General features: G+C 46.8%; 1 protein-coding gene across 1 annotated transcript; it reads right to left on the bottom strand.

The window, feature by feature from the left end:
- Positions 1-114: 114 nt before the first annotated feature.
- Positions 115-27,365, bottom strand: tmem86a (transmembrane protein 86A). Its single transcript, XM_070899840.1, has 3 exons — positions 27,068-27,365; positions 9,573-9,837; positions 115-4,191 (listed from the first exon to the last, which is right to left on the bottom strand). Exons 1-3 carry the CDS (start codon positions 27,086-27,088, stop codon positions 3,758-3,760), a joined length of 720 nt encoding a protein of 239 aa, XP_070755941.1. The 5' UTR covers positions 27,089-27,365; the 3' UTR covers positions 115-3,757.
- Positions 27,366-27,877: the final 512 nt, after the last annotated feature.

Below are 27,877 nucleotides of genomic sequence, written 5' to 3'. Positions count from 1 at the left end.
TGTTGTGCAACTCTGGAGAGCTCCAGGAAATCAAGAGACCATGCAACGGGGACAGAGACCTAACATAATAGATCTCGGCCCTCTTCCACCCCACCCCCACCCCCACCCCCCGTCCTGTAGCAGGCGAACGCTGATCCCCAGACACAGGGCAGAGGAACATCGACAAATAACTCTCCTTTACCGAATTATTCCACTCTCTTACATAACACATACTCTGTTCTAATACTGCACTATAAATAATTAAACTGTCTCCGATTGGATTATAATGTTCCTGTGTATAAAAGCACGAGAAATACCACTGAGCAATATCATAACGCAGGCACTTAACACGTTCCTGTCAAATTCTTCTGCCGCTATTTCAACAAGGGTTTCTCATCAATGGGTTAACACTTTTGTTTAAATTGCAAAGGGATTTGATACGAATACATTAGGCATCTCCGATCATAATACAGGCAACTCTCGATTAGCCGGGTCCCTCGGGGATTGGGCTATGCCGGGCAAACAATTTCTCTGTTCGAGCGAGTTGACATTATAAAGTTAAAACTTCAATGAATAAATACGGTGCAATCAGCTACAAACAGTAACAAGGCAGTTAAGTATGGACATTACCAGCATGCATGCAGGTGGACTCAAGTTACACAGCTGCCTATATACTGTAGGTACAGGAGAGTTACACAGCTGCCTATATACTGTAGGTACAGGGTAGAGTTACACAGCTGCCTATATACTGTAGGTACAGGAGAGAGTTACACAGCTGCCTATATACTGTAGGTAGAGATATTGCGAGTAATATACAGTATATAGACAGCTGTGTATAACTTTCCTGTGTTTATAGCTATCTCCAGTAAACACACAGCTGTCATATCTATATATTAAACCCCTCAAAGTTGATAACAGTTATGTCCCCAGTACACTGAAACCAATGAATAATACTGTAACAGTAATGCCGATTATTTTTACTTGGCGTTGTAATCTTTCTCCACCTGTTGCAATAAATACAGTGGGGGGAAAAAAAGCACTTTGTCTGACTAACAGAGAAAGGAGTAGAGAATAATATAGTATAATGGACAATTGGGTTCTGATGCACACCTACTAAAGAGGAAGGCTGTCCTGCAGCAGTATCTAGTGTTCAGATTATCCCCCCACTTTATAATTCCAAAGTTCAGCCCTGAACTTTGAGGTTCTGCAGAACTCCTGCCAGAGGAACCCAGGGAGAAATGGCATCAAAGGGTGCAGTGAACAAAGAGCTCCCACTGAACACGCCTTCATCTTTAATGAATTCACTGATAAACCCTGGTGCATTCACACTCCACCCATGCCCTGGTGTAACAGACTCAGTACATACAACAGAGGAGGAGAGTCACCTTCAGGTACTCCAATAGTTTCTTCTCCCAAGGTGAGAAAAATCCACAGAATTTAAACTCAGTCAGAAAGTTAAGTCCAGCTGACATTTCAGATGAACTGGGAATGGCAGATGGCTCAGCTGGTCAAGGCAGTGTGGAGCTGTGCTGTGCAAACCATGAAGCATTCAGATTTGATTCTCAGTCTGTTCAGAGTTGCCAGAAGGGCTTCCAGAGCTCCTGGATGCTTCTGGCTGGGGAGAGCAAATGAAGGAGAGAAAATAAATTGGTCAGAGACTGCTATTCCTGATCATTAGAAGAATGAGAGGGGACCTCATAGAAACATATAAAATTCTGACGGGATTGGACAGGTTAGATGCAGGAAGAATGTTCCCGATGTTGGGGAAGTCCAGAACCAGGGGTCACAGTCTAAGGATAAAGAGTAAGCCATTTAGGACCGAGATGAGGAGAATCTTCTTCGCCCAGAGAATTGTGAACCTGTGGAATTCTCTACCACAGAAAGTTGTTGAGGCCAGTTCATTAGATATATTTAAAAGGGAGTTAGATATGGCCCTTACGACTAAAGGGATCAAGGGGTATGGAGAGAAAGCAGGAATGGGGTACTGAAGTTGCATGATCAGCCATGATCATATTGAATGGTGGTGCAGGCTCGAAGGGCCGAATCCTGCACCTATTTTCTATGTTTCTATTATCCAGGAACCCCTGTTGGAGAGCGAGCATATGTAGACACTGGGCAAGGATGGGACTGGGCTCAGCTGTGAATAATCACGGTCGAATAATCTCCCATCGCCCAATGCATCAGACAACATTCACTACAATCGGCTCGTACATGGTTACTTGGTGAGCTGCCGGCAGCCTTCGAACCATACCCCAAGCTCAAGTCAGCACCTTAAAGAGTGGAGCAGAGAAAATCGGAGGGGAAAATATGCAATGTAAAGTTGCAATTTTAAAATAAACTGTTTGGGGTTTATATTTTGTCCCACTTTCATTAGGAGCCTAAGTCCTGTGGAAAGTTGCGTCACCACACTGGAGAGTACGGGAGCGGTTTTCTGAGTACGCAGTACCACTGGGTAGCCTCGCTCATGAGCGACACATATCTGCAATTCATGGCCGCACTTCCCCACGATTTTCTGTCCCTGTCTGGCAGTGGGCCCCATCACGCGGACTTACTCAGGAAATGACACCACACACACACGCAGGATTTCAGTGCGAATTCACACCACAACCCTCTGGATGAAACAGCAGTGAACCACTTCCCTACATTAGGGTTGATTTTCCCCCAACATCTGGTCCACGACACGGAGAAGATGATGTTGCTTATGGTTAAAGGATTAAAATGCACCACGTTTTATAAGGGAGAGGTTCCCCATTACGATCTAAAGTTAGATCCCCAATGGATACGACAAACATTACCAAACATACAGGAGGCAAGCATGCATGGACCAGCATCTTAGCAATACGTACATGTAAGAAAATTACACAGGAAATCATTTGGCCATCAAGCCTGTGCCAGCTCTTAAACTGGAGTTGTGTACTGTAATCCCGTTTCCCCAACCTTTCCCTGAAGCAGCGATCACTTGGTGCAAGAGGTAGGTACTGTATAATATTACAGGGCTCGACTGGTCTCCTCGACTAGTTTTGATCGTCTCAGGGGGTCAGAATGGAATTTTCACGATCTTATACACCCCGAATTGGCCTGGATTTTTCTCTGGTTTTTCACCTTCCCAGGAGATGACATGGCTTCCAGGTGGGATAGGGAATGTATGTATTGTTATGCACAAGACATCGCATGTGTGTGGGACAGGTTGAATGGATCAGGAGGTCTTTTCCTGTCTGTCATTTTCCATATGTATTCTTCCTTTCATATTCTTCCTTTTCAAATTGTTTCAAATTCCCTTTAAATGTGGTTATAGTTTCTTTCTCAAACTGTATTAAAAAAAACACTGATATTGGTTATAAAGCTTCCAAATACTGCAAGGAAAGGGCATTTAGGAACATTGCAAGGAGACAGAGTTGGAGATTAACTTGATGGTCACAGAATTCGGTCTCTCCAAACGTGAGTCTCTCTCTCTGATTCTAGGGATGATAACTGAAATGAATTTGGACAATTTCTATCGGAGTTACTGATGGGCAGGGAGCCCACAACACTACGCTGTGGCAGGAGACCACCATTAAGACAGGGCTCATCCGGAGTGCTGCTTTTCCCAGTTTCAGCCACAACACTTTCACCCTCCTGACTGCAGACTACTTCTTGGAGGTAACAATAAGCTAACATTGAAGCAAACCGATGAAAATTAATCATGGTTCTAAAATCAGATTCACACCATGGTTTTCCAGGATTTTGTGCGTGTCGCACTGGAACTCAGGAATACTTGTGGGAGAGGAGCTCTGTCCCCTCAGTTCATCTTTCTGATGCTCCGATCATTATCGTCCTTGCATTCCACCACCGACAGGGCAATCAGCATCTGGGCAGCATAATAAGTGGCCATTATGATGGCCCGGGAGTAAGGCACAGGGAAGCAGAATTTATTGACAGCGATGGTGAGGTCGGACACCATGAAGAGCACAGCTCCGAGGCAGGCACATAGTTTGGTCCACGTCCAGAGGTCGTTGAAGAGCTGTATCCCCGCAATGGCTCGCCAGCCCATGAATCCGATCAGAGCGATGTAAACTGCCACCAGGTAGGTGAAGGGGCCGGAAAGGTAGGGGTAGAGCAGGCAGTAAGAGAGTCCACAGATAATCACCACCCCGCAGCCAGGCTCAGGGTTCAGGGGCTTCATCCCAAAGGCAGAGGTGTAAAGAATGTGCGTGATCGCGAACATGAGCAGGCCTGAGGGGTCAGCAAGAGAAATCAGTGTAAATACAACAGCTTTTGGTTTAAAATGATGGGGATTAAAATGACATTAAAACTCCCAATGTTGGAAGTTTGGAATAAAGGCAGAAGATGTTATAAAGCTGTCCAAAATGGCTCTGTTAGTCAATAGTCTTCCTGCAGTGGGACACAGCCCTATGGATGAGAAAGGCTCCTGCTTCAATTTCCAGACTGTGTGAGGAGTTAGCCTCACAGTGGAAGACACAGAAACCATGCCAAAAATTGCTGGTCACAGGAATGTGGGAAGGGAGGACCTTGAGACAATCACTATCACTAGGGGGGTAGTGCTGGACAGGCTAATGGGACTCAAGGTAGACAAGTCCCCTGGTCCTGATGAAATGCATCCCAGGGTATTAAAAGAGATGGCGGAAGTTATAGCAGATGCATTCGTTATAATCTACCAAAATTCTCTGGACTCTGGGGAGGTACCAGCGGATTGGAAAGCAGCTAATGTAATGCCTCTGTTTAAAAAAGGGGGCAAACAAAAAGGCAGGTAACTATAGGCTGGTTAGTTTAATATCTGTAATGGGGAAAATGCTTGAAACTATTAAGGAAGAAATAGCAGGACATCTAGATAGGAATAGTGCAATCAAGCAGATGCAGCATGGATTCATGAAGGGGAAATCATGTTTAACTAATTTACTGGAATTCTTTGAGGATATAACGAGCATGGTGGATAGAGGTGTACCGACGGATGTGATGTATTTAGATTTCCAAAAGGCATTCGATAAGGTGCCACACAAAAGGTTACTGCAGAAGATAGAGGTACGCGGAGTCAGAGGAAATGTATTAGCATGGATAGAGAATTGGCTGGCGAGCAGAAAGCAGAGTCGGGATAAATGGGTCCTTTTCGGGTTGGAAATCGGTGGTTAGTGGTGTGCCACAGGGATCGGTGCTGGGACCACAACTGTTTACAATATACATAGATGACCTGGAAGAGGGGACAGAGTGTAGTGTAACAAAATTTGCAGATGACACAAAGATTAGTGGGAAAGCGGGTTGTGTAGAGGACACAGAGGCTGCAAAGAGATTTAGATAGGTTAAGTGAATGGGCTAAGGTTTGGCAGATGGAATACAATGTTGGAAAGTGCGAGGTCATCCACCTTGGGAAAAAAAACACAGTAAAAAAGGGAATATTATTTGAATGGGGAGAAATTACAACATGCTGAGGTGCAGAGGGATCTGGGGGTCCTTGTGCATGAATCCCAAAAACTTAGTTTGCAGGTGCAGCAGGTAATCAGGAAGGCGAATGGAATGTTGGCCTTCATTGCAAGAGGGATGGAGTACAAAAGCAGGGAGGTCCTGCTGCAACTGTATAGGGTATTGGTAAGGCCACACTTGGAGTACTGCGTGCAGTTTTGGTCACCTTACTTAAGGAAGGATATATTGGCTTTGGAGGGGGTACAGAGACGATTCACTAGGCTGATTCCGGAGATGAGGGGGTTACCTTATGATGATAGATTGAGTAGACTGGGTCTTTACACGTTGGAGTTCAGAAGGATGAGGGGTGATCTTATAGAAACATTTAAAATAATGAAAGGGATAGACAAGATAGAGGCAGAGAGGTTGTTTGCACTGGTAGAAGAGACTAGAACTAGGGGCACAGCCTCAAAATACAGGGGAGCCAATTTAAAACAGAGTTGAGAAGGAATTTCTTCTCCCAGAGGATTGTGAATCTGTGGAATTCTCTGCCCAAGGAAGCAGTTGAGGCTAGCTCATTGAATGTATTCAAGTCACAGATAGATAGATTTTTAACCAGTAAGGGAATTAAGGGTTATGGGGAGAGGGCGGGTAAGTGGAGCTGAGTCCACGGCCAGATCAGCCATGATCTTATTGAATGGCAGAGCAGGCTCGAGGGACTAGATGGCCTACTCCTGTTCCTAATTCTTATGTTCTTATGTAGCCGATCCCAGACGGGAATACAATTGGTCTCGGCAACCATCAGCTAAAGGCAGGGGATAGCATTCAGCCAGGGTTCCCACTCCAGGGATCCCTGCTCGGAAACTGAGCATGTATGGACATGGGAAGGTGGTTGGGATTGGGTTCAGCCGCAGTACCCTCAGACACTGACTATCCAAGCAGCGCTCACCATCCAGAGTCACAACAGGAAGAGCAGGCACTTAGATGAGGTAACCAGGGAGGCTATCAATAGTCACGGGACCATCATCCACAGGGGCCGGGCCTTCAGGAGAAAATGTGGTGGAAACAATCTGGTTCATACAGCTTTGGAGTCCCTTCAAAATGTAAGGAGCTCTGTGCTTCATTAGCAATGAGAGGTTAGGACAAATTAACACATACATAGAGATAAATACATTTCTATATTAGAAAAAGAAAAATAGCTGAGCAGTTAAGAGCACTTTGCCACCAACTGAACACAGGAATGTGGTACAGGATAACCATATTTCAGCTCAGTACATCATTTGTATCCAACATATGTTACTCTGGACACCAAAAACATTCCTTTTATTAAAATGAACTCAGAGCACACGGAGAAGAAATTTGCTACAGGGCAGTCTACAAGGAAAGATTACTCAGAAATAATACTCTCCACACCGTCAGTACACACACACACACCTCACACCATCAACAACAACCTGCATTATATAGCGCCTTTAGCTCTGTACAATGTTTTGACGTTGGCGTTCCGTGTCAAGATGCTTCAAAGGAGTATTAGGAGATAAAAATTTGACAGCAAGCCGTGCAAGTAGAAATTAGTGCAGGTGACCAAAAGCTTATGTCAAAGAGGTAGGTTTTAAGGAAGGAGGAAAGAGAGGTAGAGGCGGAGAGGTTTAGATGGAGAGTTCCAGAGCTTGGGGCCCAGCCAACAGAAGGCACGGCCACCAATGGTGGAGCGATTATAATCAGAAATGCTCAAGAGGGCAGAATTAGAGGAGCGCAGATATTTCAGAGGGCTATGGGGCTGGAGGAGAATTCAAAGATAGGGAGGGACAAGGCCATGGAGAGATTTGCAAATAAGGACGAGAATTTTGAAATCGAGGTGTCACTTAACCAGAAGCCAATGTAGGTCAGTGAGCACAGGATGTGATGGGTGAGCGGGACTTGGTGCGAGTTAGGACGCGGGAAGCAGAGTTTTGAATCACCTCTAGTTTACATAGGATAGAATGTGGGAGTCCAGCCAGGAGTGTATTCAAATAGTATTGTCTAGAGGTAACAAAGGCATGGATAAGGGTTTCAGCAGCAGATGAGCTGAGGCAAGGGCGGAGACGGGCGATGTTCGAGGTGGAAATAGGCGGTCTTAGTTATGCTGCGGATAATGTGGTCGGAAACTCATTTCAGGGTCAAATATGATGACACCAAGGTTGCGAACAGTCTGGTTCAGCCTCAGACAGGAAGAGGAATGGAGTCAGTGGCTTGAGAACCGAGTTTGTGGCAGGGACCGAAAACAATGGCTTTGGTCTTCCCAATATTCAATTGGAGAAAATTTCTGCTCATCCAGAACTGGATGTCGGGCAAGCAATCTGACAATTTGGAGACAGTGGAGGGGTCGAGAGAAGTGGTGGTGAGGTAGAGCTCGGTGTTATCAGCGTACATGTGGAAACTGACGCTGTGTTTTCGGATGATGTCGCCAAGGGGCGACATGTAGATGAGAAATAGAAGGGGGCCAAGGATAGATCCTTGGGGGACACCAGAGGTAATGATGCGGGAGTGGGAAGAGAAGCCATTGCAGGTGATTTTCTGGCTATGATTCGATAGATAAGAATGAAACCAGGCGAGTGCAGTCCCACCCAGCTGGATGATGGTGGAGAGGTGATGGGGGAGGATGGAGTGGTCAACTGTGTCAAAGGCTGCAGACAGTTCAAGAAGGACAAGGAGGGATAGTTTACCTTTGTCACAGCCACAAAAGATGTTATTTGACGAGAGCAGTTTCGGTACTGTGGCAGGCGTGGACACCAGATTGGAGGGATTCAACCGTGGAGTTGCGGGAAAGATGAGCACGGATTGGGGAGGCGACAGCACATTCAAGGACTTGAGAGGAAAGGGAGGTTGGAGCTGGGGCGGTAGTTTGCAAGGACAGAGAGAGGGGTTTTTTTTAATAAAAAAGAAAGAGAGTGGTGACGACGACAGATATGAGGGCGAGTGGGGACAGTACCTGAGGAGAGAGAACCGTTCAATGTCAGCAAACATGGGAGCCAGAAAAGGAAGTTGGGTGGTCAGCAGTTTAGTGGGAATAGGGTCAAGGGAGCAGGAAGTGGGTCTTGTGGACAGGATGAGCTCAGAAAGGTCATGAGGGGAGATCGGAGAGAAACTGGAGAAAGATGTGAGGTCAGGGCTGGGGCAGGGGGGAGCCTCAGAGGAAGTTTGGCCCCGGGGAAGGAAGGGAAGTGGCAGAGGTGGCCGAACGGATGGTCTCAATCTTCGAGACAAAGAAGTCCATGAGCTCCTCACACTTATTGTTGGAGGTGAGGGTGGAGACTGGGGAGAGGGGTTTAAAAAGGTGGATTGCAGAAGAGAATAGAAGCTGGGGGTTTATCTTTACATTCCAGAATGATTCTGGAACAGAGCGATTTTGACAAACAAGAGCATGACCCGATAATGCTTTATGTGGTACAGCCAGATCTGGCGGTGAATGGCTAAACCAGTTGTCCGCCATATCCGTTCAGGTCTGCATCCTTTGGACTTAAGGGAGTGAAGATAAGGGCTGTACCAGGGGAACCGGCCAGGGTGAGAGAGAGTCATTGTTTTAACAGGGACTGGGGCATCAAAGGTGATGGTGAGGGTGTGATTGAGCAGATCAGTAGCTGCAGAGATGTCATGGTGAATGAAGGGACAAAGGCTGGACATTTGGGATTTGATAAGTGCAGTGGTGAGAGAGTCAGGAGAGTTTTTTTTCCCCCTGGGACAGACACAGAAGTAGGTAGGGTGTGGGGGGGGGGGTGTGAAATTGGAAGGGGGATGCGGGTAGAGAGTGATACGGGAAAATGGTCAGAGATGGCCTTATCTGCGATTGACACGATGGGAGTAGCGAGGCCACGAGAGATGGCATGGACAAGGTCACACCATCAGTATACACACACACACACACACAGGGACCGCACACCATCAGTACATACACACACACACACTGGTACCTCATACCATCAGTACACACACACTGGGACCTCACACCATCAGTACACACACACACACTGGGACCTCACACCATCAGTACACACACACACACACGGACCTCACACCATCAGTACACACATTGGGACCTCACAGTACATTGACATAGCTCCTGAAATTTCAATATAATAGCAGAGGAGAACAAATTTTCATTTAACAGACATGCAAGAAGTGTGGCACTGTTTGTAATGCCGGTTTTCAGACCCACTCACCATGAACAAAGTATCCTTGTTCCTGCCAGATAAGAAAAGCATCCCCCAGAGCAGAGAATATCAGGCCTGCGAAGATCTTCCTTGCACTGGGTCGTGTTCCCAGGAAGTTGATTCCATGAGCCAGCAAGAAGACCCAGAGACAGAAGATAGGCATGCATTTGATCAGTGCACTGAACCACGACGGGCTAGAGGTTGGTAGCCACAGGACAAAATATACGCAAGTGGCCTTAAAGAAGGGCACTAACTTCGGCCCTTCATTTTTAACCTACACATGGGGGTAAAAAAAAAAAGAGAAAGAAGCAGTGAGTCAGCATACTGAAATTAGTCTCGGTACTTAACAGCTTTTTTAATTCGAAGAACCTTTTTGCACCTTATTTGGTCTGTCTCTATCATGGATTTTAGTATGGTCAATACTCCAATGAATTCCCCACTCTTGATCCTAAGCTGCAAGTGTCCAACACATTCTTCCTCCACCCTTCATCCATATTGTGCTGAAATTGAGACACATTTCAGCTAAAAATTGATAAAGAGCATGTACTAGAAAGGCTGGCTGTACTTAAAGTAGATAAGTCACCAGGACCGGATGGGATGCATCCTAGGATGCTGAGGGAAGTAAAGGTGGAAATTGCAGAGGTACTGACCATAATCTTCCAATCCTCCTTAGATACAGAGATGGCGCCAGGGGACTGGAGAATTGCAAATGTTACACCCTTGTTCAAAAAAGGGTGCAAGGATAAACCCAGCAACTACGGGCCAGTCAGTTTAATCTCAGTGGTGGAGAAGCTTTTAGAAACAATAATCCAGGCCAAATTAACACAGTCACTTGGACAAGTGTCAATTAATTAAGGAAAGCCAGCATGGATTTGTAAAAGGCAAAGCGTGTTTAACCAATTTGATCGAGTTTTTTGATGAGGTAACAGAGGGTTGAAAAGGACAATGCGGTTGACGTGGTGTACATGGACTTCCAAAAGGCGTTTGATAAAGTGCCACACAATAGGCTTGCCAGCAAAATTGAAGCCCATGGAATAAAAGGGAGTGTGGCAGCATGGATACGGAAGTGGCTCAGTGACAGGAAACAGAGTAGTGGCGAACGCTTGTTTATCGGACTGGAGGGAGGTATACAGTTGTGCTCCCTAGGGGTCAGTACTGGGATCACTGCTTTTCTTGATATATATTAATGACTTGGATGTGGGTGTACAGGGCACAATTTCCAACATTTGCTGATGACACAAAACTTGGAAGTATAGTGAACAGTGAGGCGAAGAGTGATAGACTTCAGGAGGACATAGACAGGCTGGTGGAATGGGCAGGCACGTGGCAGATGAAATTTAACCCAGAAAAGTGAAAAGTGATACATTTTGGTCGTAAGAACGAGGAGGGGCAATATAAACTAAAGGGTACAATCATAAAGGGGGTGCATGAACAGAGAGACCTGGGGGTATATGGGCACAAATCATTGAAGGTGGCAGGGTGGGTTGAGAAAATGTATAAAAGCATACGGGATCCTGGGCTTCATAAATAGAGGTATAGAGTACAAAAGCCCGGAAGTTATGATGAACCTGTATAAAACACTGGTTCAGCCCAACTGGAGTATTGTGTCCAATTCTGGGCACCGCACTGTAGGAAGGATGTGAAGGCCTTAGAGAGGGTGCAGAAAAGATTTACAAGAATGGTTCCAGGGATGAGGGACTTCAGTTATGTGGATAGACTGGAGAAGCTGGGGCTGTTCTCCTTGGAGCAGAGAAGGATGAGAGGAGATTTGATCGAGGTGTTCAAAATCATGATGGGCCTGGACAGAGCAGATAGAGAGAAACTGTTCCCATTGGGGGGGGGGGGGGGGGGGGGAAAAAAAGGGTCAAGAACCAGAGGACACAGATTTAAGGCGATTGGCAGAAGAACCAAAGACGACATGAGGAAAAACTTGTTTACGAAGCGAGTGGTTAGGATCTGGAATGCGCTGCCCGAGAGGGTGGTGGAGGCAGACTCAATCGTGGCTTACAAAAGGGAATTGGATAAGTACCTGAAGGAAAAATAATTGCAGGGCTCCGGGGAAAGGGTGGGGGAGTGGGACTGGCTGAGGTGCTCTTGCAGAGAGTCGACACGGGCTCGAAGGGCCGAATGGCCTCCTTCTGTGCTGTAATCGTTCTATGATTCATCACACCTTCTCCTCTCGTAACTCCCTTTCCCAGGACCTCATGACAGTGGAACTGCTTACCTCTGTCACTCTTCCCCCACCTCCTGAACTCCACAGGCTTTTAAAACCCAATCTTTTTGTCACCTACCTGTCCCTGCCTCCAGCAGGGTGACCCAGGAAAGTTAACCACAGCTGGAGCACACATTGCTTACAATTTTTCAATCATCAATTATATATTCAGAAAATTGTGTGTAGCACAAGCTGGAATTTCCAATATATTCTGCTGGTGGACAAAGCTTTTTGCCAGAGAAAATGACCCCTCCTGTTCTCTCTCTTAAGCTGCGATTTAAACAAGTGTGGCATGTGGAGGGGATGGGGGAATGCAAAAGTCAAGCTCGCTTGGCTGTGTCGACGTGAGGCCCCGGGGTATTTTAACTCCCAGGCCCCGTTTCTGTTTGGAGCGAGGCCCCTGCCTGAACCCAGCCATAATCAGTACCTGGCACAAGAGAGATTTCAGGCAGCAGCGACTCGAGGGGACAGGAAGCTAAGTGGGTTTGGGGGGGGGCGGGGGGGGCGGATGTGATTTGTCAGAGAAGGTTCACTAGGCTGACTCTGGGGATGAGGGGGTTGACTTATGAGGGAAGGTTGAGGAGGTTGGACCTCTACTCATTGGAATTCAGAAGAATGAGAGGTGATCTTATCAAAACGTATAAGATTATGAGGGGGCTTGACAAGGTGGATGCAGAGAGGATGTTTCCACTGACAGGGGGAGACTAGAACTAGAGGGCATGATCTTAGAATAAGGGGCCGCCCATTTAAAACTGAGATGAGGAGGAATTTCTTCTCAGAGGGTTGTAAATCTGTGGAATTCACTGCCACAGAGCTATGGAAGCCGGGACATTGAATAAATTTAAGACACCGATAAGGGGATAAGGGGATAAGGGGCTATGGGGAGTAGGCAGGGAAGTGGACCCGATTCCATGATCGGATCAGCCATGATTGTATTAAATGGTGGAGCAGGCTCAAGGGGCCGAATAGCCTTCTCCTGCTCCTATTTCTTATGTTCTTATGTCAGCTGATAAGCTGCCCCTGCCCTGGGCTCACCCTAAGATTTGCAGATCTCAGAATCAATCCCCACAACTGTGCTGATCTTAACCTGGACAACTGTCAGGGCCTCCACAATTGCCTCACTAATGGGCCAAAAGGCAAGAGAGGAAGCCAGCCAAGGTTCCAGTTCCTGGCTGCTTTCGAGTGGCCCCACTGGAAAATCCATGTGTACGGGTGTGGGCGAGGAAGTGACTGAATCCACCGGTGGTTGAAGGATCTGTCCAGGCTCATACATGAACAGCAGCCTCCTGGGGCCCAGTACCAGAGAGGTCCTAACAACTGTGCAACTGCACCCCGAGCCAAGGTTAGCACCTTCAGGATCGAAAAGGGAGAAAAACACCACAAGCTCTCCACGGTTCTCCATTAGGAGCCATAACTCAATTACTAACACTGCTGTGCTTTGCTCAGGTCAATTACTGGTGATTGACTTATCGACTAAGATCAATTAGAGGTCAGAGTGTGGCTCCTTAGGGAATACAAAGAGAATGTTTCCACTTGTGGGGAAGAGCATAACTAAAGACCATCGATATAAGATAGTCACCAAGAAATCCATTAGGGAATTTAGAAGAAACTTCTTTACCCAGAGAGTGGTGAGAATGTGGAACTCACTACCACAGGGAGTGGTTGAAGCGAATAGTATCGATGCATTTAAGGGGAGACTAGACAAACATATGAGGGAGAAGGGAATAGAGTGTTATGTTGATAGATTTAGATGAGGAAAGACGGGAGGAGGCTCGAGGTGAAGCATAAATACCGGCATGGACTGTTTGGGCCGAATGGCCTGTTTCTGTGTCGTATATCCTGTGTAATCCTATGTAAGTATCGTATAAGAACATAAGAAATAGGAGAAGTAGGCCATACGGCCCCTCGAGCCTGCTCTGCCATTTAATATCATGGCTGATCTGATCATGGACTCAGCTCCATTTCCCTGCCCACTCCCCATAACCCCTTATCGTTTAAGAAACTGTCTATTTCGGTCTTAAATTTAATGTCCCAGCTTCCATAGCTCTCTGAGGCAGCAAATTCCAAAGATCCACAACCCTCAAGAAATTTCTCCTCATTTCAGTTTTAAATGGACGGCCCCTTATTCTAAGATCATACCCTGTAGTTCTAATCTCCCCCATCAGTGGAAACATCCTCTCTGCATCCACCTCGTCAAGCCTCCTCATAATCTTATACGTTTCGCTAAGATCACCTCTCATTTTTCTGAATTCCAATGAGTAGAGGCCCAACCTACTCAACCTTTCCTCAGAAGTCAAACTCCTCATCGCCGGAATCAACCTAGTGAACCTTCTCTGAACTGCCTCCAAAGTATATCCTTTCATAAATACGGAAATCAAAACCGCACGCAGTATTCCAGGTGTGGCCTCAGCAATACCCTGTACAACTGTAGCAAGACTTCCCTGCTTTTATACTCCATCCTCTTTGCAATAAAGGCCAAGATTCCATTGGCCTTCCTGATCACTTGCTGTACCTGCATACTAACCTTTTGTTTCATGCACAAGTACCCCCAGGTCCCGCTGTACTGCGGCACTTTGCAATGGTTGTGGGATGTGCGCCCAAGACTTCCCAACATATTGGGCCCTTCATTGAAACATGTGAACTCATCCCTTTTGGTGTGGAAGTACGTCATCCTCGTTCGAGGGACCGCCTATGATGACGACGACGACTAATGCTGCATGCTGACACAGAACTGGGAGTCCAATCAATGCGGCGAGAATAGTACCACCAATCATTTTCTAGCCTGCAGCTAGTAAATACTTGAAACTTTAGTCACTTCTCCTGCTCCCGACAGCTATTTCTTTTTCCAGGGCTATCATATTGTCCTTCCCCAACAGGAAGTTGCTGACTGCCCAATCTGTGTATGTACTAAGGTTACCTTCACAGAAAGTGCAGGGCTACCTCTTGATGTCTGAAGTTACACAACTAGGTTGAGGGAATGTCACAGTTGCAGTCACGTGCAAAACACCACCACCACCACAAATCGGTTAACCCTCTGTCCCGGGAACAGTCAGCACACAGTGCGCGTCGCTCCTTTTTATGACTTGCCTATTCAAAATTTACATAGCAGTTTAAAGCTTCCTATTGTCATGTTGTTCAGTTTAATTACTCCCGCAGTTCACATGCCCAAGGCATACAAATGGAAACCTGGATCAATGCCAATCCATAGTGACTCTTGCTTTCTCTCTGCACTTGGAATCATAGTTCAGAGTGACACCTGAACCAGAGAGTCCCATTCAGTCTTAATTTCTCAAGCTAAATTGAATTATTGGCTGTTAATGATGACGACAATTTCTATGGCTATCACTCAATGTCTCCCTCTCACACAAACTCCTAACATCAGTCCCAAGTGATGTCTGCTTTCGTAGGTCTGAACTATTCACTCAAAAATTAGCATTAATATTTGGTGGTCCCTCAAGTTCAAGAATGACTTGCTTTCACACCAAAACGGGATGAGTTCACAGGTGCTTCAATGAAGGACCTAATATTCCAGATCCAGAACTACATCCTGAAGGGTGGAAGATGCCTGTGCGTGGATTTTTTTAACGTGGGGTGACCGTTGCACACCAGCCACCACACGGGCTTGACAGAGCGAGGTCTTGGTCCAGTGGCAAGGGTTACCCAAGACAACTGGAGACCAGCTCTGCTGCACGGACCTAGTGCGCACACATATCGCAGTGTGGGCTGGTCCGTGCTGCCCCTGGGCCCTCGCCTCTCCTGGGCCCCGATCAAAAATGGAGCAGTCAGAAACAGGACATCAATTGGTCTCCTCTTATCTTGGAGACATCAAGAAAATTAGAAAAAGAGAGTGTTAAAACCCCTTTTTTAAAATCTGTCATTTTCTCTCATTTGCTATCCATTCTCCTGGCATGGCTCACTTTCTCAGACACTGCTAGCTCACTTTACTTCATCCGTCATCCAGCCCTCCATTTTTTGTACATGGTAAAATGTTGTGCTCATCATAATCTACAGGCACTTTTATACAACTCACATGTTCCTGTGCAGGGAGAGGGGCTCCTTACACTCCCCTCCCCCCGCTGTTTAAGTTGAGCGTGAGTCACACAGGATCTGCTCCGGTTGTTAGGCGTACAAGCTAGCGAGATCGCAGAGGAAACGGTGGTGTTCGTGAGAATTATTTCAATAGCAGAATTGTCATAGAGATGAGTGGAAGACGACTGTTGGGAAGCCAAGTTATCGAGGGATTCTGGAGGGGATCATTTTAGCACACTTTCTTAGAACCAAATGGTGAGGTCTGTTTTTGCATCCCAATTTCAGAATGAAAGTTGAATCTTTTTTTCAGTTTACTGGAACATACAGGTCGTGTTTACAGCAAACTGGTGACCTTAACCCAGTCGGATATTTGTAAATCCACAATATTTGGGTGTCTAAGATCCTGTTATTGCCATATAGCGCTGTTTAAGAAATAGGAGCAGGAGTAGGCCTTTTGGCCCCTAGAGTCTGCTCCACCATTCAATAAGATTGTCTGTCTCTCTCTCTCTGTGTGTATATTTATTATCTGTGCCATTATTTTTTTGCAAAGGAGAATTGCTGATGGGTGAAAATGAAAAAGTCTGCCATCAGCTGCCCTCCTGAAAAGTTACCCATCTCCCCCCCACTTTTCACCACGACCATATCAAGCATGCCCCAGGTCAGGTACAGCACGGTTAGATGCAGAGTAAAGCTCTGTCTACACTAACCCACCAAGCACTCCCAGGTAAAGTATAGTTTAAGTTAGATACAGGGTAAAGCTCCCTCTACACTGCCCCATCAAGCACCCTCACAGATTAAATGCAAAGTAAAGATCCACTCCCTTTGTCCCAAAAGGTGATGTAACCCCAACCTCCTTCCACCTCCCACACCAGCTATTGTTACAGCTTCTTTCAATAAAATAAGCAACTTAATGGCAATTTATGCTAAAGGTTTGTACCCACAATGAATGAATTTGAGACTGCTTTATATGAATTTGCCATAGCCCCTTATAGCCAGAAAGGAGATTACATCCAATCATTCTGGGCTGACTTTGAATCCTGGTCCAAGAAATGAAAAACCCAATGCACCACTCAATCCACTAACAGAAACATAGAAAATAGGTGCAGGAGTAGGCCATTCAGCCCTTCGAGCCTGCACCACCATTCAATATGATCATGCAACTTCAGTACCCCATTCCTGCATTCTCTCCATACCCCTTGATCCCTTTAGCCATAAGGGCCACATCTAACTCCCTTTTGAATATATCAAATGAACTGGCCTCAACAACTTTCTGCGGTAGAGAATTCCACAGGTTCACAATTCTGAGTGAAGAAGTTTCTCCTCATCTCGGTCCTAAATGGCTTACCCCTTAATCTTAGACTGTGACCCCTGGTTCTGGACTTCCCCAACATCAGGAACATTCTTCCTGCATCTAACCTGTCCAGTCCTGTCAGAATTTTATATGTTTCGATGAGATCCCCTCTCATTCTTCTAAATTCCAATTCCTAGTTGGCATAGTTCACAGTACAAAACCAACTCTAAATCGGCATCAATTGGCAATCTCACTCAGACAGTCCAGCTGAGTAAAAAGACATAATTGGGGGAAGGCAGATTTCAGTGGGATGAGAATGGATCAGGCCCGGGTAAATTGGAATCAAAGATTAGCACAAAAAACTGTAGTGGAACAATGGGCTGCCTTTAAAGAGGAAATACTTTGGGTACAGTCAAGGTACATTCCCACCTGGAGAAAGGTAGGGCAACTAAAGTCAGAGCTGCCTGGTTGAGGAAAGTGATGGAGAGTAAGATGAAGCAGAAAAAGAGCGGGTATGACAAATGTCAGGTCGAGAATATATCTGAGAATCAGGCTACATATAGAAAGTTCAGAGGGGGAAGTGAAAAAGAAAATGAGGGGCAAAGAGAGGGTATTAAGGACCAAAAAGGAGACCTACACATGGGCACGGCTGAAGTACTAAATGAGTACTTTGCATTGGTCTTCAACAACAAAGATGATGCTGCTGTCATAGACATAGTGAAGGAGGAGGTAGAGGAGATACTGGATGGGATAAGAATTGATAAAGATGAGGTATTAGAAAGGCTGGCTGTACCAGGAGCAGATGGGATGCATCCTAGGATGCTGAGGGAAGTAAAGGTGGAAATCACGGAGATATTGGCCATAATCTTCCAATCCTGCTTAGAAACTGGGGTGGTGCCAGAGAACTGTAGAATTGCAAATGTTACACCCTTGTTCAAAAAAGGCGTAAAGATAAACCCAACAACTACAGATCGGTCAGTTTAACTTCAGCAGTGGGGAAGCTTTTAGAAACAATAATCAGGGACAAAATTGTCACTTGGACAAATGTGGATTAGTTAAAGGAAAGGCAACACAGATTTATTAAAGGCAAATCATGCTTAACCAACTTGATCGAGTTTTTTTGATGAGGTAACAGAGAGGGTTGATGAGGGCAATGCGATTGACGTGGTGCACATGGATTTCCAAAAGGCGTTTGATAAAGTGCCACACAACAGGCTTGCCAGCAAAGTTGAAACCCATGGAATAAAAGGGACAGCGGCAGCATGGATACGGGATTGGCTCAGTGACAGGAAACAGAGAGTAGTGGTGAACGCTTGTTTTTCAGACAACCAGGAAGGTATACAGTGGTGTTCCCCAGGGGTCAGTACTGGGACCACTGTTTTTCTTGATATATATTCAGGACTTGGATGTGGGTGTACAGGGCACAATATCAAAATCTGCAAATGACAAAACTTGAAAGTATAGTGAACAGTGAGGAGGATAGTGAGACTTCAGGACAGACAGACAGGCTGGTGGAATGGGAGGGCAAGTGGCAGATGAAACTTAACACAGAAGTGTGAAGTGATGTGAGGAGAGGAAATATAAACTAAAGAGTACAATCCTAAAGGGGGTGCATGAATCTCATCCCTGTGGTGCCCTACATCTCCCAGCCCAGCATCCAACATCCCTAATATTGTTTGACTCTACTGCATGGCATGTCAGAATATTCCAAACATATATCATCCTTTGAGTAAAGAAGGCCTTTCGAATATGTGTTTTAATTTTATTTTTCACTAATCTATCTTCTCCAATCCTACCAGCCTGATTAGTTTGAAATGGTATTCTGGGTTTACTTTATCTATACTTTAAATATATGGGTCAATAGTGCTATTAAATAGTTCCATTTTAGCACACAGCTTTTTCTGGAAGTGGGAACCACCCTGCCTCATGATAGCATTCCCTTGGTTTTATTTTCATGGAGAACGAGAGAGAGAGAGAGAGAGAGAGAGAGAGAGAGAGAGAGAGAGAGAACAGTCCTGAATCCTACCTGAGTGAGCCAACAATGGAAGTAGAGTATTAAAGCTCTTGAGGGATGAAGTTAGGCCTCAAATGAAGCCTAGGCTTTATGATGAGAACCACAGCAGAGGCCACACCAGAGTTACTAGTCTCCTCTCAGTGAATGTGTCGTAACAGCCTGTTTCTAACCAGTGACTACAGATAGTAACAGAGATAAGGGACATGAACCCAAAGGTTTCTTTCTTTGATCGCGAGCAGTCTCGTGGAAGCTGCCAGACTGCCCCTCGTGGAGCTGCTGTCTCAAAATACCCGTTCCCAGTCTGTTGTAGCCGTATCACAAGTCCAAGGATACTAATCGGGAGTTTAACATGGAAAGCTTTCATAAGAACACAAGAAATAAGAGCAGGAGTAGGCCATACGGCTCCTCGAGCCTTCTCTGCCATTCAATACCATCATGGCTGATCCGGTCATGGACTCAGCTCCACTTCCCCGCCCTCTCCCCATAACCCGTTATTCCCTGATCATTTAAGAAACTGTCTATCTCAGTCTTAAATTTATTCAATGTCCCAGCTTCCACAGCTCTCTGAGGCAGCGAATTCCACAGATATACAACCCTCTGAGAAAATACATTTCTCCTCATCTCAGTCTTAAATGGGCGGCCCCTTATTCTAAGATCATGCCCTCTAGTTCTAGTCTCCCCCATCAGTGGAAACATCCTCTCTGCATCCACCTTGTCAAGCCCCCTCATGATCTTATACATTTCAATAAGATCACCTCTCATTCTTCTGAATTCCAATGAGTAGAGGCCCAACCTCCTCAACTTTTCCTCATAGGTCAACCCCCTCACCTGCAGAATCAACCTAGTGAACCCTTCCAGCAGCACATAGATACTGGACTCATACAGAAGATCTGGGGAGACCTTCTCTTTTATATATGGGGCCAACAACCTGGACTCTGCCCGTGCCGCTTTGAATCTATCGCCGGGAGCGATGCGAGCAACTTGGGAACGATTCATTCTACAATACAATGGTTACAAGAGGATCCGACTGCTCCTGCATTACGGTTATTAGGCCAAAGTAGTTTTGTATATGACAAAGCCAACTCTGCATAAGAACTGAACACTTATTTTAACTGCACAAGTATGACACAGACCGGGAACGTAGCAAGTTCAATTCCTGGTGCATGCGGAGTTAACTGCTTGCCTAAAATGGTGGTAGTGACGTTACAATTGGCCTCGACACTCGAGAGATAGGAGCAAACATTAGCCAGGGTTGGGGTTCCTGTTATGGTGAAACTGTGCTGACACTTATTATCCAGACTCATACGTGAAGATTGGCCAGCTGTGAGCTGCTGGAGCCGACTGTACCCAGGATTGGTCAGGACTTTCAGGGACGGGGCGGGGGGCAGGGAATAGAATACTGGGTAGAAAAATCCTAATATGCAATTTTTAAAAAAAGATGTTATTTCTCAAAGTGTGATTGCAATGCAGACATCAAGGCATAAACACTAATGTCATCATATCTGGACTAAAAACTCTGCAATAATGTACAGTCCATAAATAGTTCGCAGGGCAACTTGACTCTCACCAGCACTTAAAGTAATTGTCCACTCTCCTACCAAACCACACTGTCCTGGGGCTCACAAATGTGGAAACGAACCCTAAAAAAACTGGGAATGAATGACAAACAGAAAGAAATGACTCACTGATCTTGGATGTCGCTGAACTGGGAGGATTATTTTTTTTTTTTTTTTTTTAAATTGTTCGTTCTCGTAATGCGTCTTCTCGAGCAAGGCCAGCAATTACTGCCCATCCCTTGAGAAGGTGAGGGTGGCCATTCTTCTTGAACCAAAAACAACTTGTATTTATATAACGTCCCAAACAATTTGTATTTATCTATGTGAAACATCCCAAAACGCTATGCAGGAGTGCTTTAAAACAAAATTTGACACCGAGCCACACAAGGAGAAATTAGGGTAGATGACCAAAAGCTTGGTCAAAGCAGTACAAGTTCCTACAAATCCCCTGGGAGGACAGACGCACCAACGTTAGCGTCCTCGACCAGGCAAACATCTCCAGCATTGCTGAGTCCACGGCCAGATCAGCCATGATCTTGTTGAATGGCGGAGCAGGCTCGAGGGGCTAAATGGCCTACTCCTGTTCCTAATTCTTATGTTCTTAGTGAAGCACTGACCACACTTGATCAGCTCCGCTGGGCGGGGCCACATTATTCGCATGCCAGACACGAGACTCCCAAAGCAAGCGCTCTACTCGGAACTCCTTCATGGCAAACGAGCCAAAGGTGGGCAGAGGAAGCGTTACAAGGACACCTTCAAAGCCTCCCTGCAACATCCCCACCGACACCTGGGTGCCCCTGGCCAAAGACCGCCCTAAGTGGAGGAAGTGCATCCGGGAGGGCGCTGAGCACCTCGAGTCTCGTCGCCGAGAGCATGCAGAAACCAAGCGCAGGCAGCGGAAAGAGCGTGCGGCAAACCAGTCCCACCCACCCTTTCCCTCAATGACTATCTGTCCCACCTGTGACAGGGACTGTGGTTCTCGTATTGGACTGTTCAGCCACCTAGGGACTCATTTTAAGAGTGGAAGCAAGTCTTCCTCGATTCCGAGGGACTGCCGATGATGGTGAAAACAAAATTTGACACTGAGGCACACAAGGAGAAATTAGGGCAGATGACCAAAAGCTTGGTCAAAGCTGTACGTTTTAAAAAGCGTGTTGAAGGAGGAAAGAGAGGTAGAGAGGCAGAAAGCATCAGGGAAGGAATTCCAGAGCTTGGGGCCAGAAGATACACCTACCAGTGGTTGAGTGATTAAATCGGGTATGCTCAAGAGGCCAAAATTAGGAGCAGATATCTCGGGGGAGTTATGGGGCTGGAGGAGATTACAGAGATAGGGAGAGGGGAGGCCATGGAGGGATTTGAAAGAATGAGAATTTTTAAAATCGGAGGTGTTGTTTAACCGGAGACCAATATAGGTCAGCGATCACAGGGGTGATGGGTGAACAGGACTTGGTGCCAGTTAGGAGTTTTGGATGACCTCAAGTTTATGTAACTGCTGCAATCCCTGTCTGGTGTCCTACAATGCTTCCAGGTAAGGAGTTTCAGGAATTTGACCCAGCGACAATAAAAGAACCGCAATAGATCTTCAAGTTGGGATGGTGTGTGACTTGGAGGAGATTGTGGAGGCGATGGTGTTCCCATGCACCCGCTGCCCTTGTCCCTCTGGGTGATGGAAGTCAATTTGTTTGTAAGGTACTGCCACAAATGGCTGGAATACTCATGTTTACTCAAGTTAGACAGGGTATTGGTGAGGCCACACCTGGAATACTGCATACAGTTTTGGTTTCCATATTTACGAAAGGATATACTTACTTTGGAGGCAATTCAGAGAAGGTTCACAAGGTTGATTCCGGGGATAAGGGAGTTGACTTATGAGGAAAGGTTGAGTAGGTTGGGCCTCTACTCATTGGAGTTCAGAAGAATGAGGTGTGATCTTATCGAAACGTATAAGATTATGAGGGGGCTTGACAGGGTAGATGCAGAGAGGATGTTTCCACTGATGGGGGAGACTAGAACTAGAGGGCACGATCTTAGAATAAGGGGCCGCCCATTTAAAAAGAGAGGAGGAGGAATTTCTTCTCTGAGGATTGTAAATCTGTGGAATTCGCTGCCTCAGAGAGCTGTGGAAGCTGGGACATTGAATAAATTTAAGACAGAGATAGACAGTTTCTTAACCGATAAGGGAATAAGGGGTTATGGGGAGCGGGCGGGGAAGTGGACCCGAGTCCATGATTGGATCAGCCATGATCGTATTAAATGGTGGAGTAGGCTCAAGGGGCCGTATGGCCTACTCCTGCTCCTATTTCTTACGTCCTTATGTTCTAAGTTTACACTTGGATGGGTGCAGCTACAACAACAACAACTAAAGAAGCTCAATCCAGGACAGAGTCTTTTACCAAGTCAGCAAGCTTATCTACAAAAGCAGGACCCATCCAACCTGGCCAATTAGTGCCCTATATTGGCTCCAGATTTCTAGTGGTTAGGCGAGAGTGACATCGAGGCAGTATTTGCCAGAGTGTGGCCTCAGAAAGCCCTACTAAAACTGAAGTCAATGGGAATCAGGGGGAAACTCCCCACTGGCTGGAGTCATACCCAGCACACAGGAAGATGGCGGTGGTGGTTTGAGGTTAATCGTCACAGCCCCAGGACATGGCTGCAGGCGTTCCTCAGGGCAGTTTCCTAGGCTCAACAACCTCCAGATGCAAATCAGTGATCAACAAGCTTGATACTATCCAGGACAAAACAGTCCGCTTGACTGGCACCAGCCACCAGCCTAAACATCCACCCCCTCTACTACTGGCACACGTGGCTTCCAAGTGAACTGCAGCAACTCACCAAGGCTTCTTTGACAGCACCTCCCAAACCCGCAGCTTCTACAATTAGGAATGAGCAATAAATAAATGCTGGCCTTGCCATTGATGCTCGCATCCCGTTTATGAAAAAAAATCCATTTCTATGGCATTCAGCTCGTGTCCATGTCTGGATCAAGGCGGCTGAGATCAGGTCAGGAGCAGTGATTCTGGTAGAATCCGAACTGAATTTCAGTGAGCAGGTTATTGTTTAGTCGATGTCACTTGATGGCGCTGTTAGTAACCCCAGCATTGAAGCACTGACCACACTCGATCAGCTTCGCTGGACAGGCCACATAGTTCGCATGCCAGACACGAGACTCCCAAAGCAAACGCTCCATGTGGAGCTCCATCATGGTAAACGAGCCAAAGGTGGGCAGCGGAAACATTACAAGGACACCCTCAAAGCCTCACTGATAAAGTGCGACATCACCACTGACAGCTGGGAGACCCTGGCCAAAGAGCGCCCCAAGTGGAGGAAGTGCATCCAGGAGGGCGCTGAGCTCTTAGAGTCTCAACGCAAAGAGCATGAAGGGGTCAAGCACAGGCAGCGGAAGGAGCGCGTGGCAAACCAGCCCCACCCACCCCTTCCCTCAACGAATGTCTGTCCCACCTGTGACAGAGTCTGTGGCTCTCATATTGGACTGTTCAGCCACCTCATTTTGGGAGTGGAAGCAAGTCTTCCTTGATTCCGAGGGACTGCCTATGATGGCGCTGTTAGTGACCACTGCCAATGCCAAGTAGGTTGGTGTGGATCTAAAACGATGTGATTTGGAACCCTCAATGTTCCGCTGAGCTTTTAGATTCTAAATGCGCAGCTATTTATAAATTGTATTTCATGATATGCCAAACTCATTACCTCAGTATTAATATTTTCCCATTTAAAATGACAACAATGTAGCTCCTGGTTTATTAATGTGCCAGTAAGCTGAGTACATGTTGCTGAATGTAATACCACTGGTTACTGCTTCTGTCAGCAACAAACACGAGTAAATACTTGGAGATACATTGCTGTAATTTTAAACTCTAATTTAGAATGGAAAATTATTTGAACAGTTCTTTTGACAACTAGGATATACATTGCTGTAAATATCAGTATTAATTTTTTTTTTTAAATGACATTACCTAACTACAACATAACACACTGCTGAAATAAAATAGAAATGTTGGATTCAGCAGGTCAGGCAGTTTCTGTGGAGAAAGAGTTAATCTGTCAATGTACACTCTGTTTCTCTCTCTTTCTATAGATGCTGCCTGACCCGCTGAACGTTTCCAGCATTTTCTGCTTTTATTTCAGATTTCCGACATCCGTAGTGTTTTACTTTTGTTCACACCCAGTACTAGGTGAACAATCAGATGAGACAGCGAGGAAAATTTCTCCCCTCCCACCTCCCCACTCCCCCCGAGGGGCGCAAAGGGTCAGCGCGGGGCAATAAGGGGTCGGCGTGCACAGTGATGATATCATCCTGTGCGCCAGCACCCGGGGCCCCAACGATGGGGCACGGCGCAGCGCCATCACTCCCTGTGCCTGCCCCGGGTTCAAAACACTTAACGCCCCCATTAGCACCAGCCGGAGGTGCTAATGGGCATGTTCAGAAGGGGCAATTTTGCCTCCATTGTCTTGAGATGAACTCCCACCCTGGACAGAGTTGTTGTAGAATCTACATTCTCATTTTACAGAATTTAGTTGTGAGCCACAGAAATTAGCTTCGCGGTACCACAGAATTCAAGGGATCATCTTATTTCACTTCACTTTGTTTGACGCCAACACCCCTCGGCTTGATGAGCATAACAATCAACAAAATAGCATAACATAATAGGAGCAGGAGTAGGCCATACGGCCCCTCGAGCCTGCTCCGCCATTTAATACGATCATGGCTGATCCGATCATGAACTCAGCTCCATTTCCCCGCCCACTCCCCATAACCCCTTTATCGCCTTATTGGTTAAGAAACTGTCTATTTCTGTCTTAAATTTATTCAATGACCCAGCTTCCACAGCTCTCTGAGGCAGTGAATTCCACAGATTTACAACCCTCAGAAGAAATTTCTCCTCATCTCAGTTTTAAATGGGCGGCCCCTTATTCTAAGATCATGCCCTCCAGTTCTAGTCTCCCCCATCAGTGGAAACATCCTCTCTGCATCCACCTTGTCAAGCCCCCTCATAATCTTATACATTTCAATAAGATCACCTCTCATTCTTCTGAATTCCAATGAGTAGAGGCCCAATCTACTCAACCTTTCCTCAGAAGTCAATCCCCTCATCTCCAGAATCAACCAAGTGAACCTTCTCTGAACTGCCTCCAAAGCAAGTGTATCCTTTTGTAAATATGGAAACCAAAACTGCACGCAGTACTCCAGGTGTGGCCTCACCAATACCATTCACTCCAACTTTGAAGGCTGTGCCTTCAGCTGCCCAGGTCCTGCAATTCCCTCCCTTCGATCGCCTGGATGGGTCTGTGGTGAATAGTTGCAGGCAGCTTAACGACCCACATTTGTATTGCGCCTTCAACATAATTAAATGTCCCAAGGCGCTTTCACAGGAGTATTAACAAAAAAGCTAAATTTGACACCGAGCCATACAAGATGATGTTAAGCCAGATGACCAAAAGCTTGTTCGAAGAGGTATGTTTTAACTTGCATCTTAAAAAGGAGAGAGAAATGGAAAGGTGAAGAGATTTAGGGAGGGAATTGTAGAGCTTAGGACCTACAACCTTTCCTCAGAAGTCAATCCCCTCATCTCCAGACAACTGAAGGCATGGCCAAAAGGTAGAGTGATTAATATCGGGGTTGTTCGTAGGGTCAGAATATGTGGAGCACACAGGTCTTGGGATGAATTATTATTGTGAAGTCAAGGCAAAATGCCAGCAATCCTTTACTGAACTGATCTCTCGCTCGCTTTCCCCCTCTTTTTCACCATCTCTCCTTCTGTCAATTACTACTCTACAGTAGCTTTTGAAGCACAGGGAACTACGCATGCCTGTCTCCCTCAGTCATATGACAACCTTTAAGCAGAATAAAATGAACAGAAAATCGCAGAGAAAAATATATGAGACAGTGACCGAGAGAGAAAGAGGTTCCATAAGCAAGTAATATGCAATGGTCCAGTCCTGTGAACCTAACCCACGGCTCACAATAGTCGACAGATCCAGCAAATACATAGCCACAAAGAGAATCTGTAACTACACAATAACAAAAATACTTTCAACTGACCACCACCTAGAGCCCTGACAGAGGTGCCCAGAGGGGGAAATGTACCCACAGGCTCAAGTTTCAACTGGTGAGGGAGATAAATAAAAGTTCGGGGAAGATTAAACCCTTCTTTCTGGCAGCCACTTTGGGGGGGGGGGGGGGGAGGGGGCTCAGAGATGGAAACTGGAAGAATAAAAGGAGTGAGATTAGCCCCAAACATCAGCACCCACACTCAGCCTCACAGGTAAATACAGACAGGTCAGTGAAACAGCACAGCGCAGGCATCCCAATCCCCCAGCCCCAAATCCCCCAACCACAATCCCCGTCCCGAATGCCCGATCTCCCCCGGCCCCCTCCTCACTCACCACGGTGACGGGCGACACCATCCTCCTGCCCCGCTCGGTAGCTCTTCCTTCCCCCGTGTCCGGTGGCGGTGCTGCCCCCGCTCCGGCTCCGCTCCCGGACTCCCCCTCCCCTGTGCCGGGGCCAGTCCCGGTGTTCCCCGCCGCTCCCTAGTCCTGGGTCCGGGTCCCGGGTCGGGTGCGGTCCCGGTACGGTACACCCCCGCTCTCCGGATGCACTCCCGGTCCGGGTAGGGTAGGCTCCGCTCCCTGTGCCCCGGGTGCACTCCCGGTCCGGGTCCGGCACGGTACACCCCGCTCTGCTCCCGGAGCCGTTTTTGTTTTTTTTGCACTCAGACCCCGTGACGTCACTGGCGGCTGGGAGGGGGCGGCACCCGCGGAAGTCACGTGACGGCACACTGACCGCTCGTAACCCCGGGGCGGGGGGAGTCCCCGGGCGTGAGGTCACCGGTGGACCCTACCCAGCCCGGCCCACCGACACCCGGGGTAAACACCACGGGCACACACTGACACCATGCGGCGGGGTAAACACCACGGGCACACACCGACACTGTGCGGCGGTGACCAGCGACCACGCTTGACCAGCTCCGCTGGGCGGGCTACATTGTCCGCATGCCAAAATGGACCGTGTCCGCAGAGACACAATGTACAAATCTCTGGACAGTGGAGGAAAGGACGTTCCGAACGTGGCCCTCATCCTGATGGCCACCTTTGTGTGCGGCTGCATCAAGCTGTGCACAGACCCCCGGTACGCAAGCACCAAGTGTCACTACGTGCTGAGGTTCTACCTGTCCCCGGTGTTGCGAAGGATGG

Source organism: Pristiophorus japonicus, chromosome 14 (assembly GCF_044704955.1).
Source record: "Pristiophorus japonicus isolate sPriJap1 chromosome 14, sPriJap1.hap1, whole genome shotgun sequence".
Classification (NCBI taxonomy): domain Eukaryota; kingdom Metazoa; phylum Chordata; class Chondrichthyes; family Pristiophoridae; genus Pristiophorus; species Pristiophorus japonicus.
The sequence above is the reverse complement of the archived record's forward strand: the minus strand, read 5'-3'. Positions and strand labels throughout refer to the sequence as shown.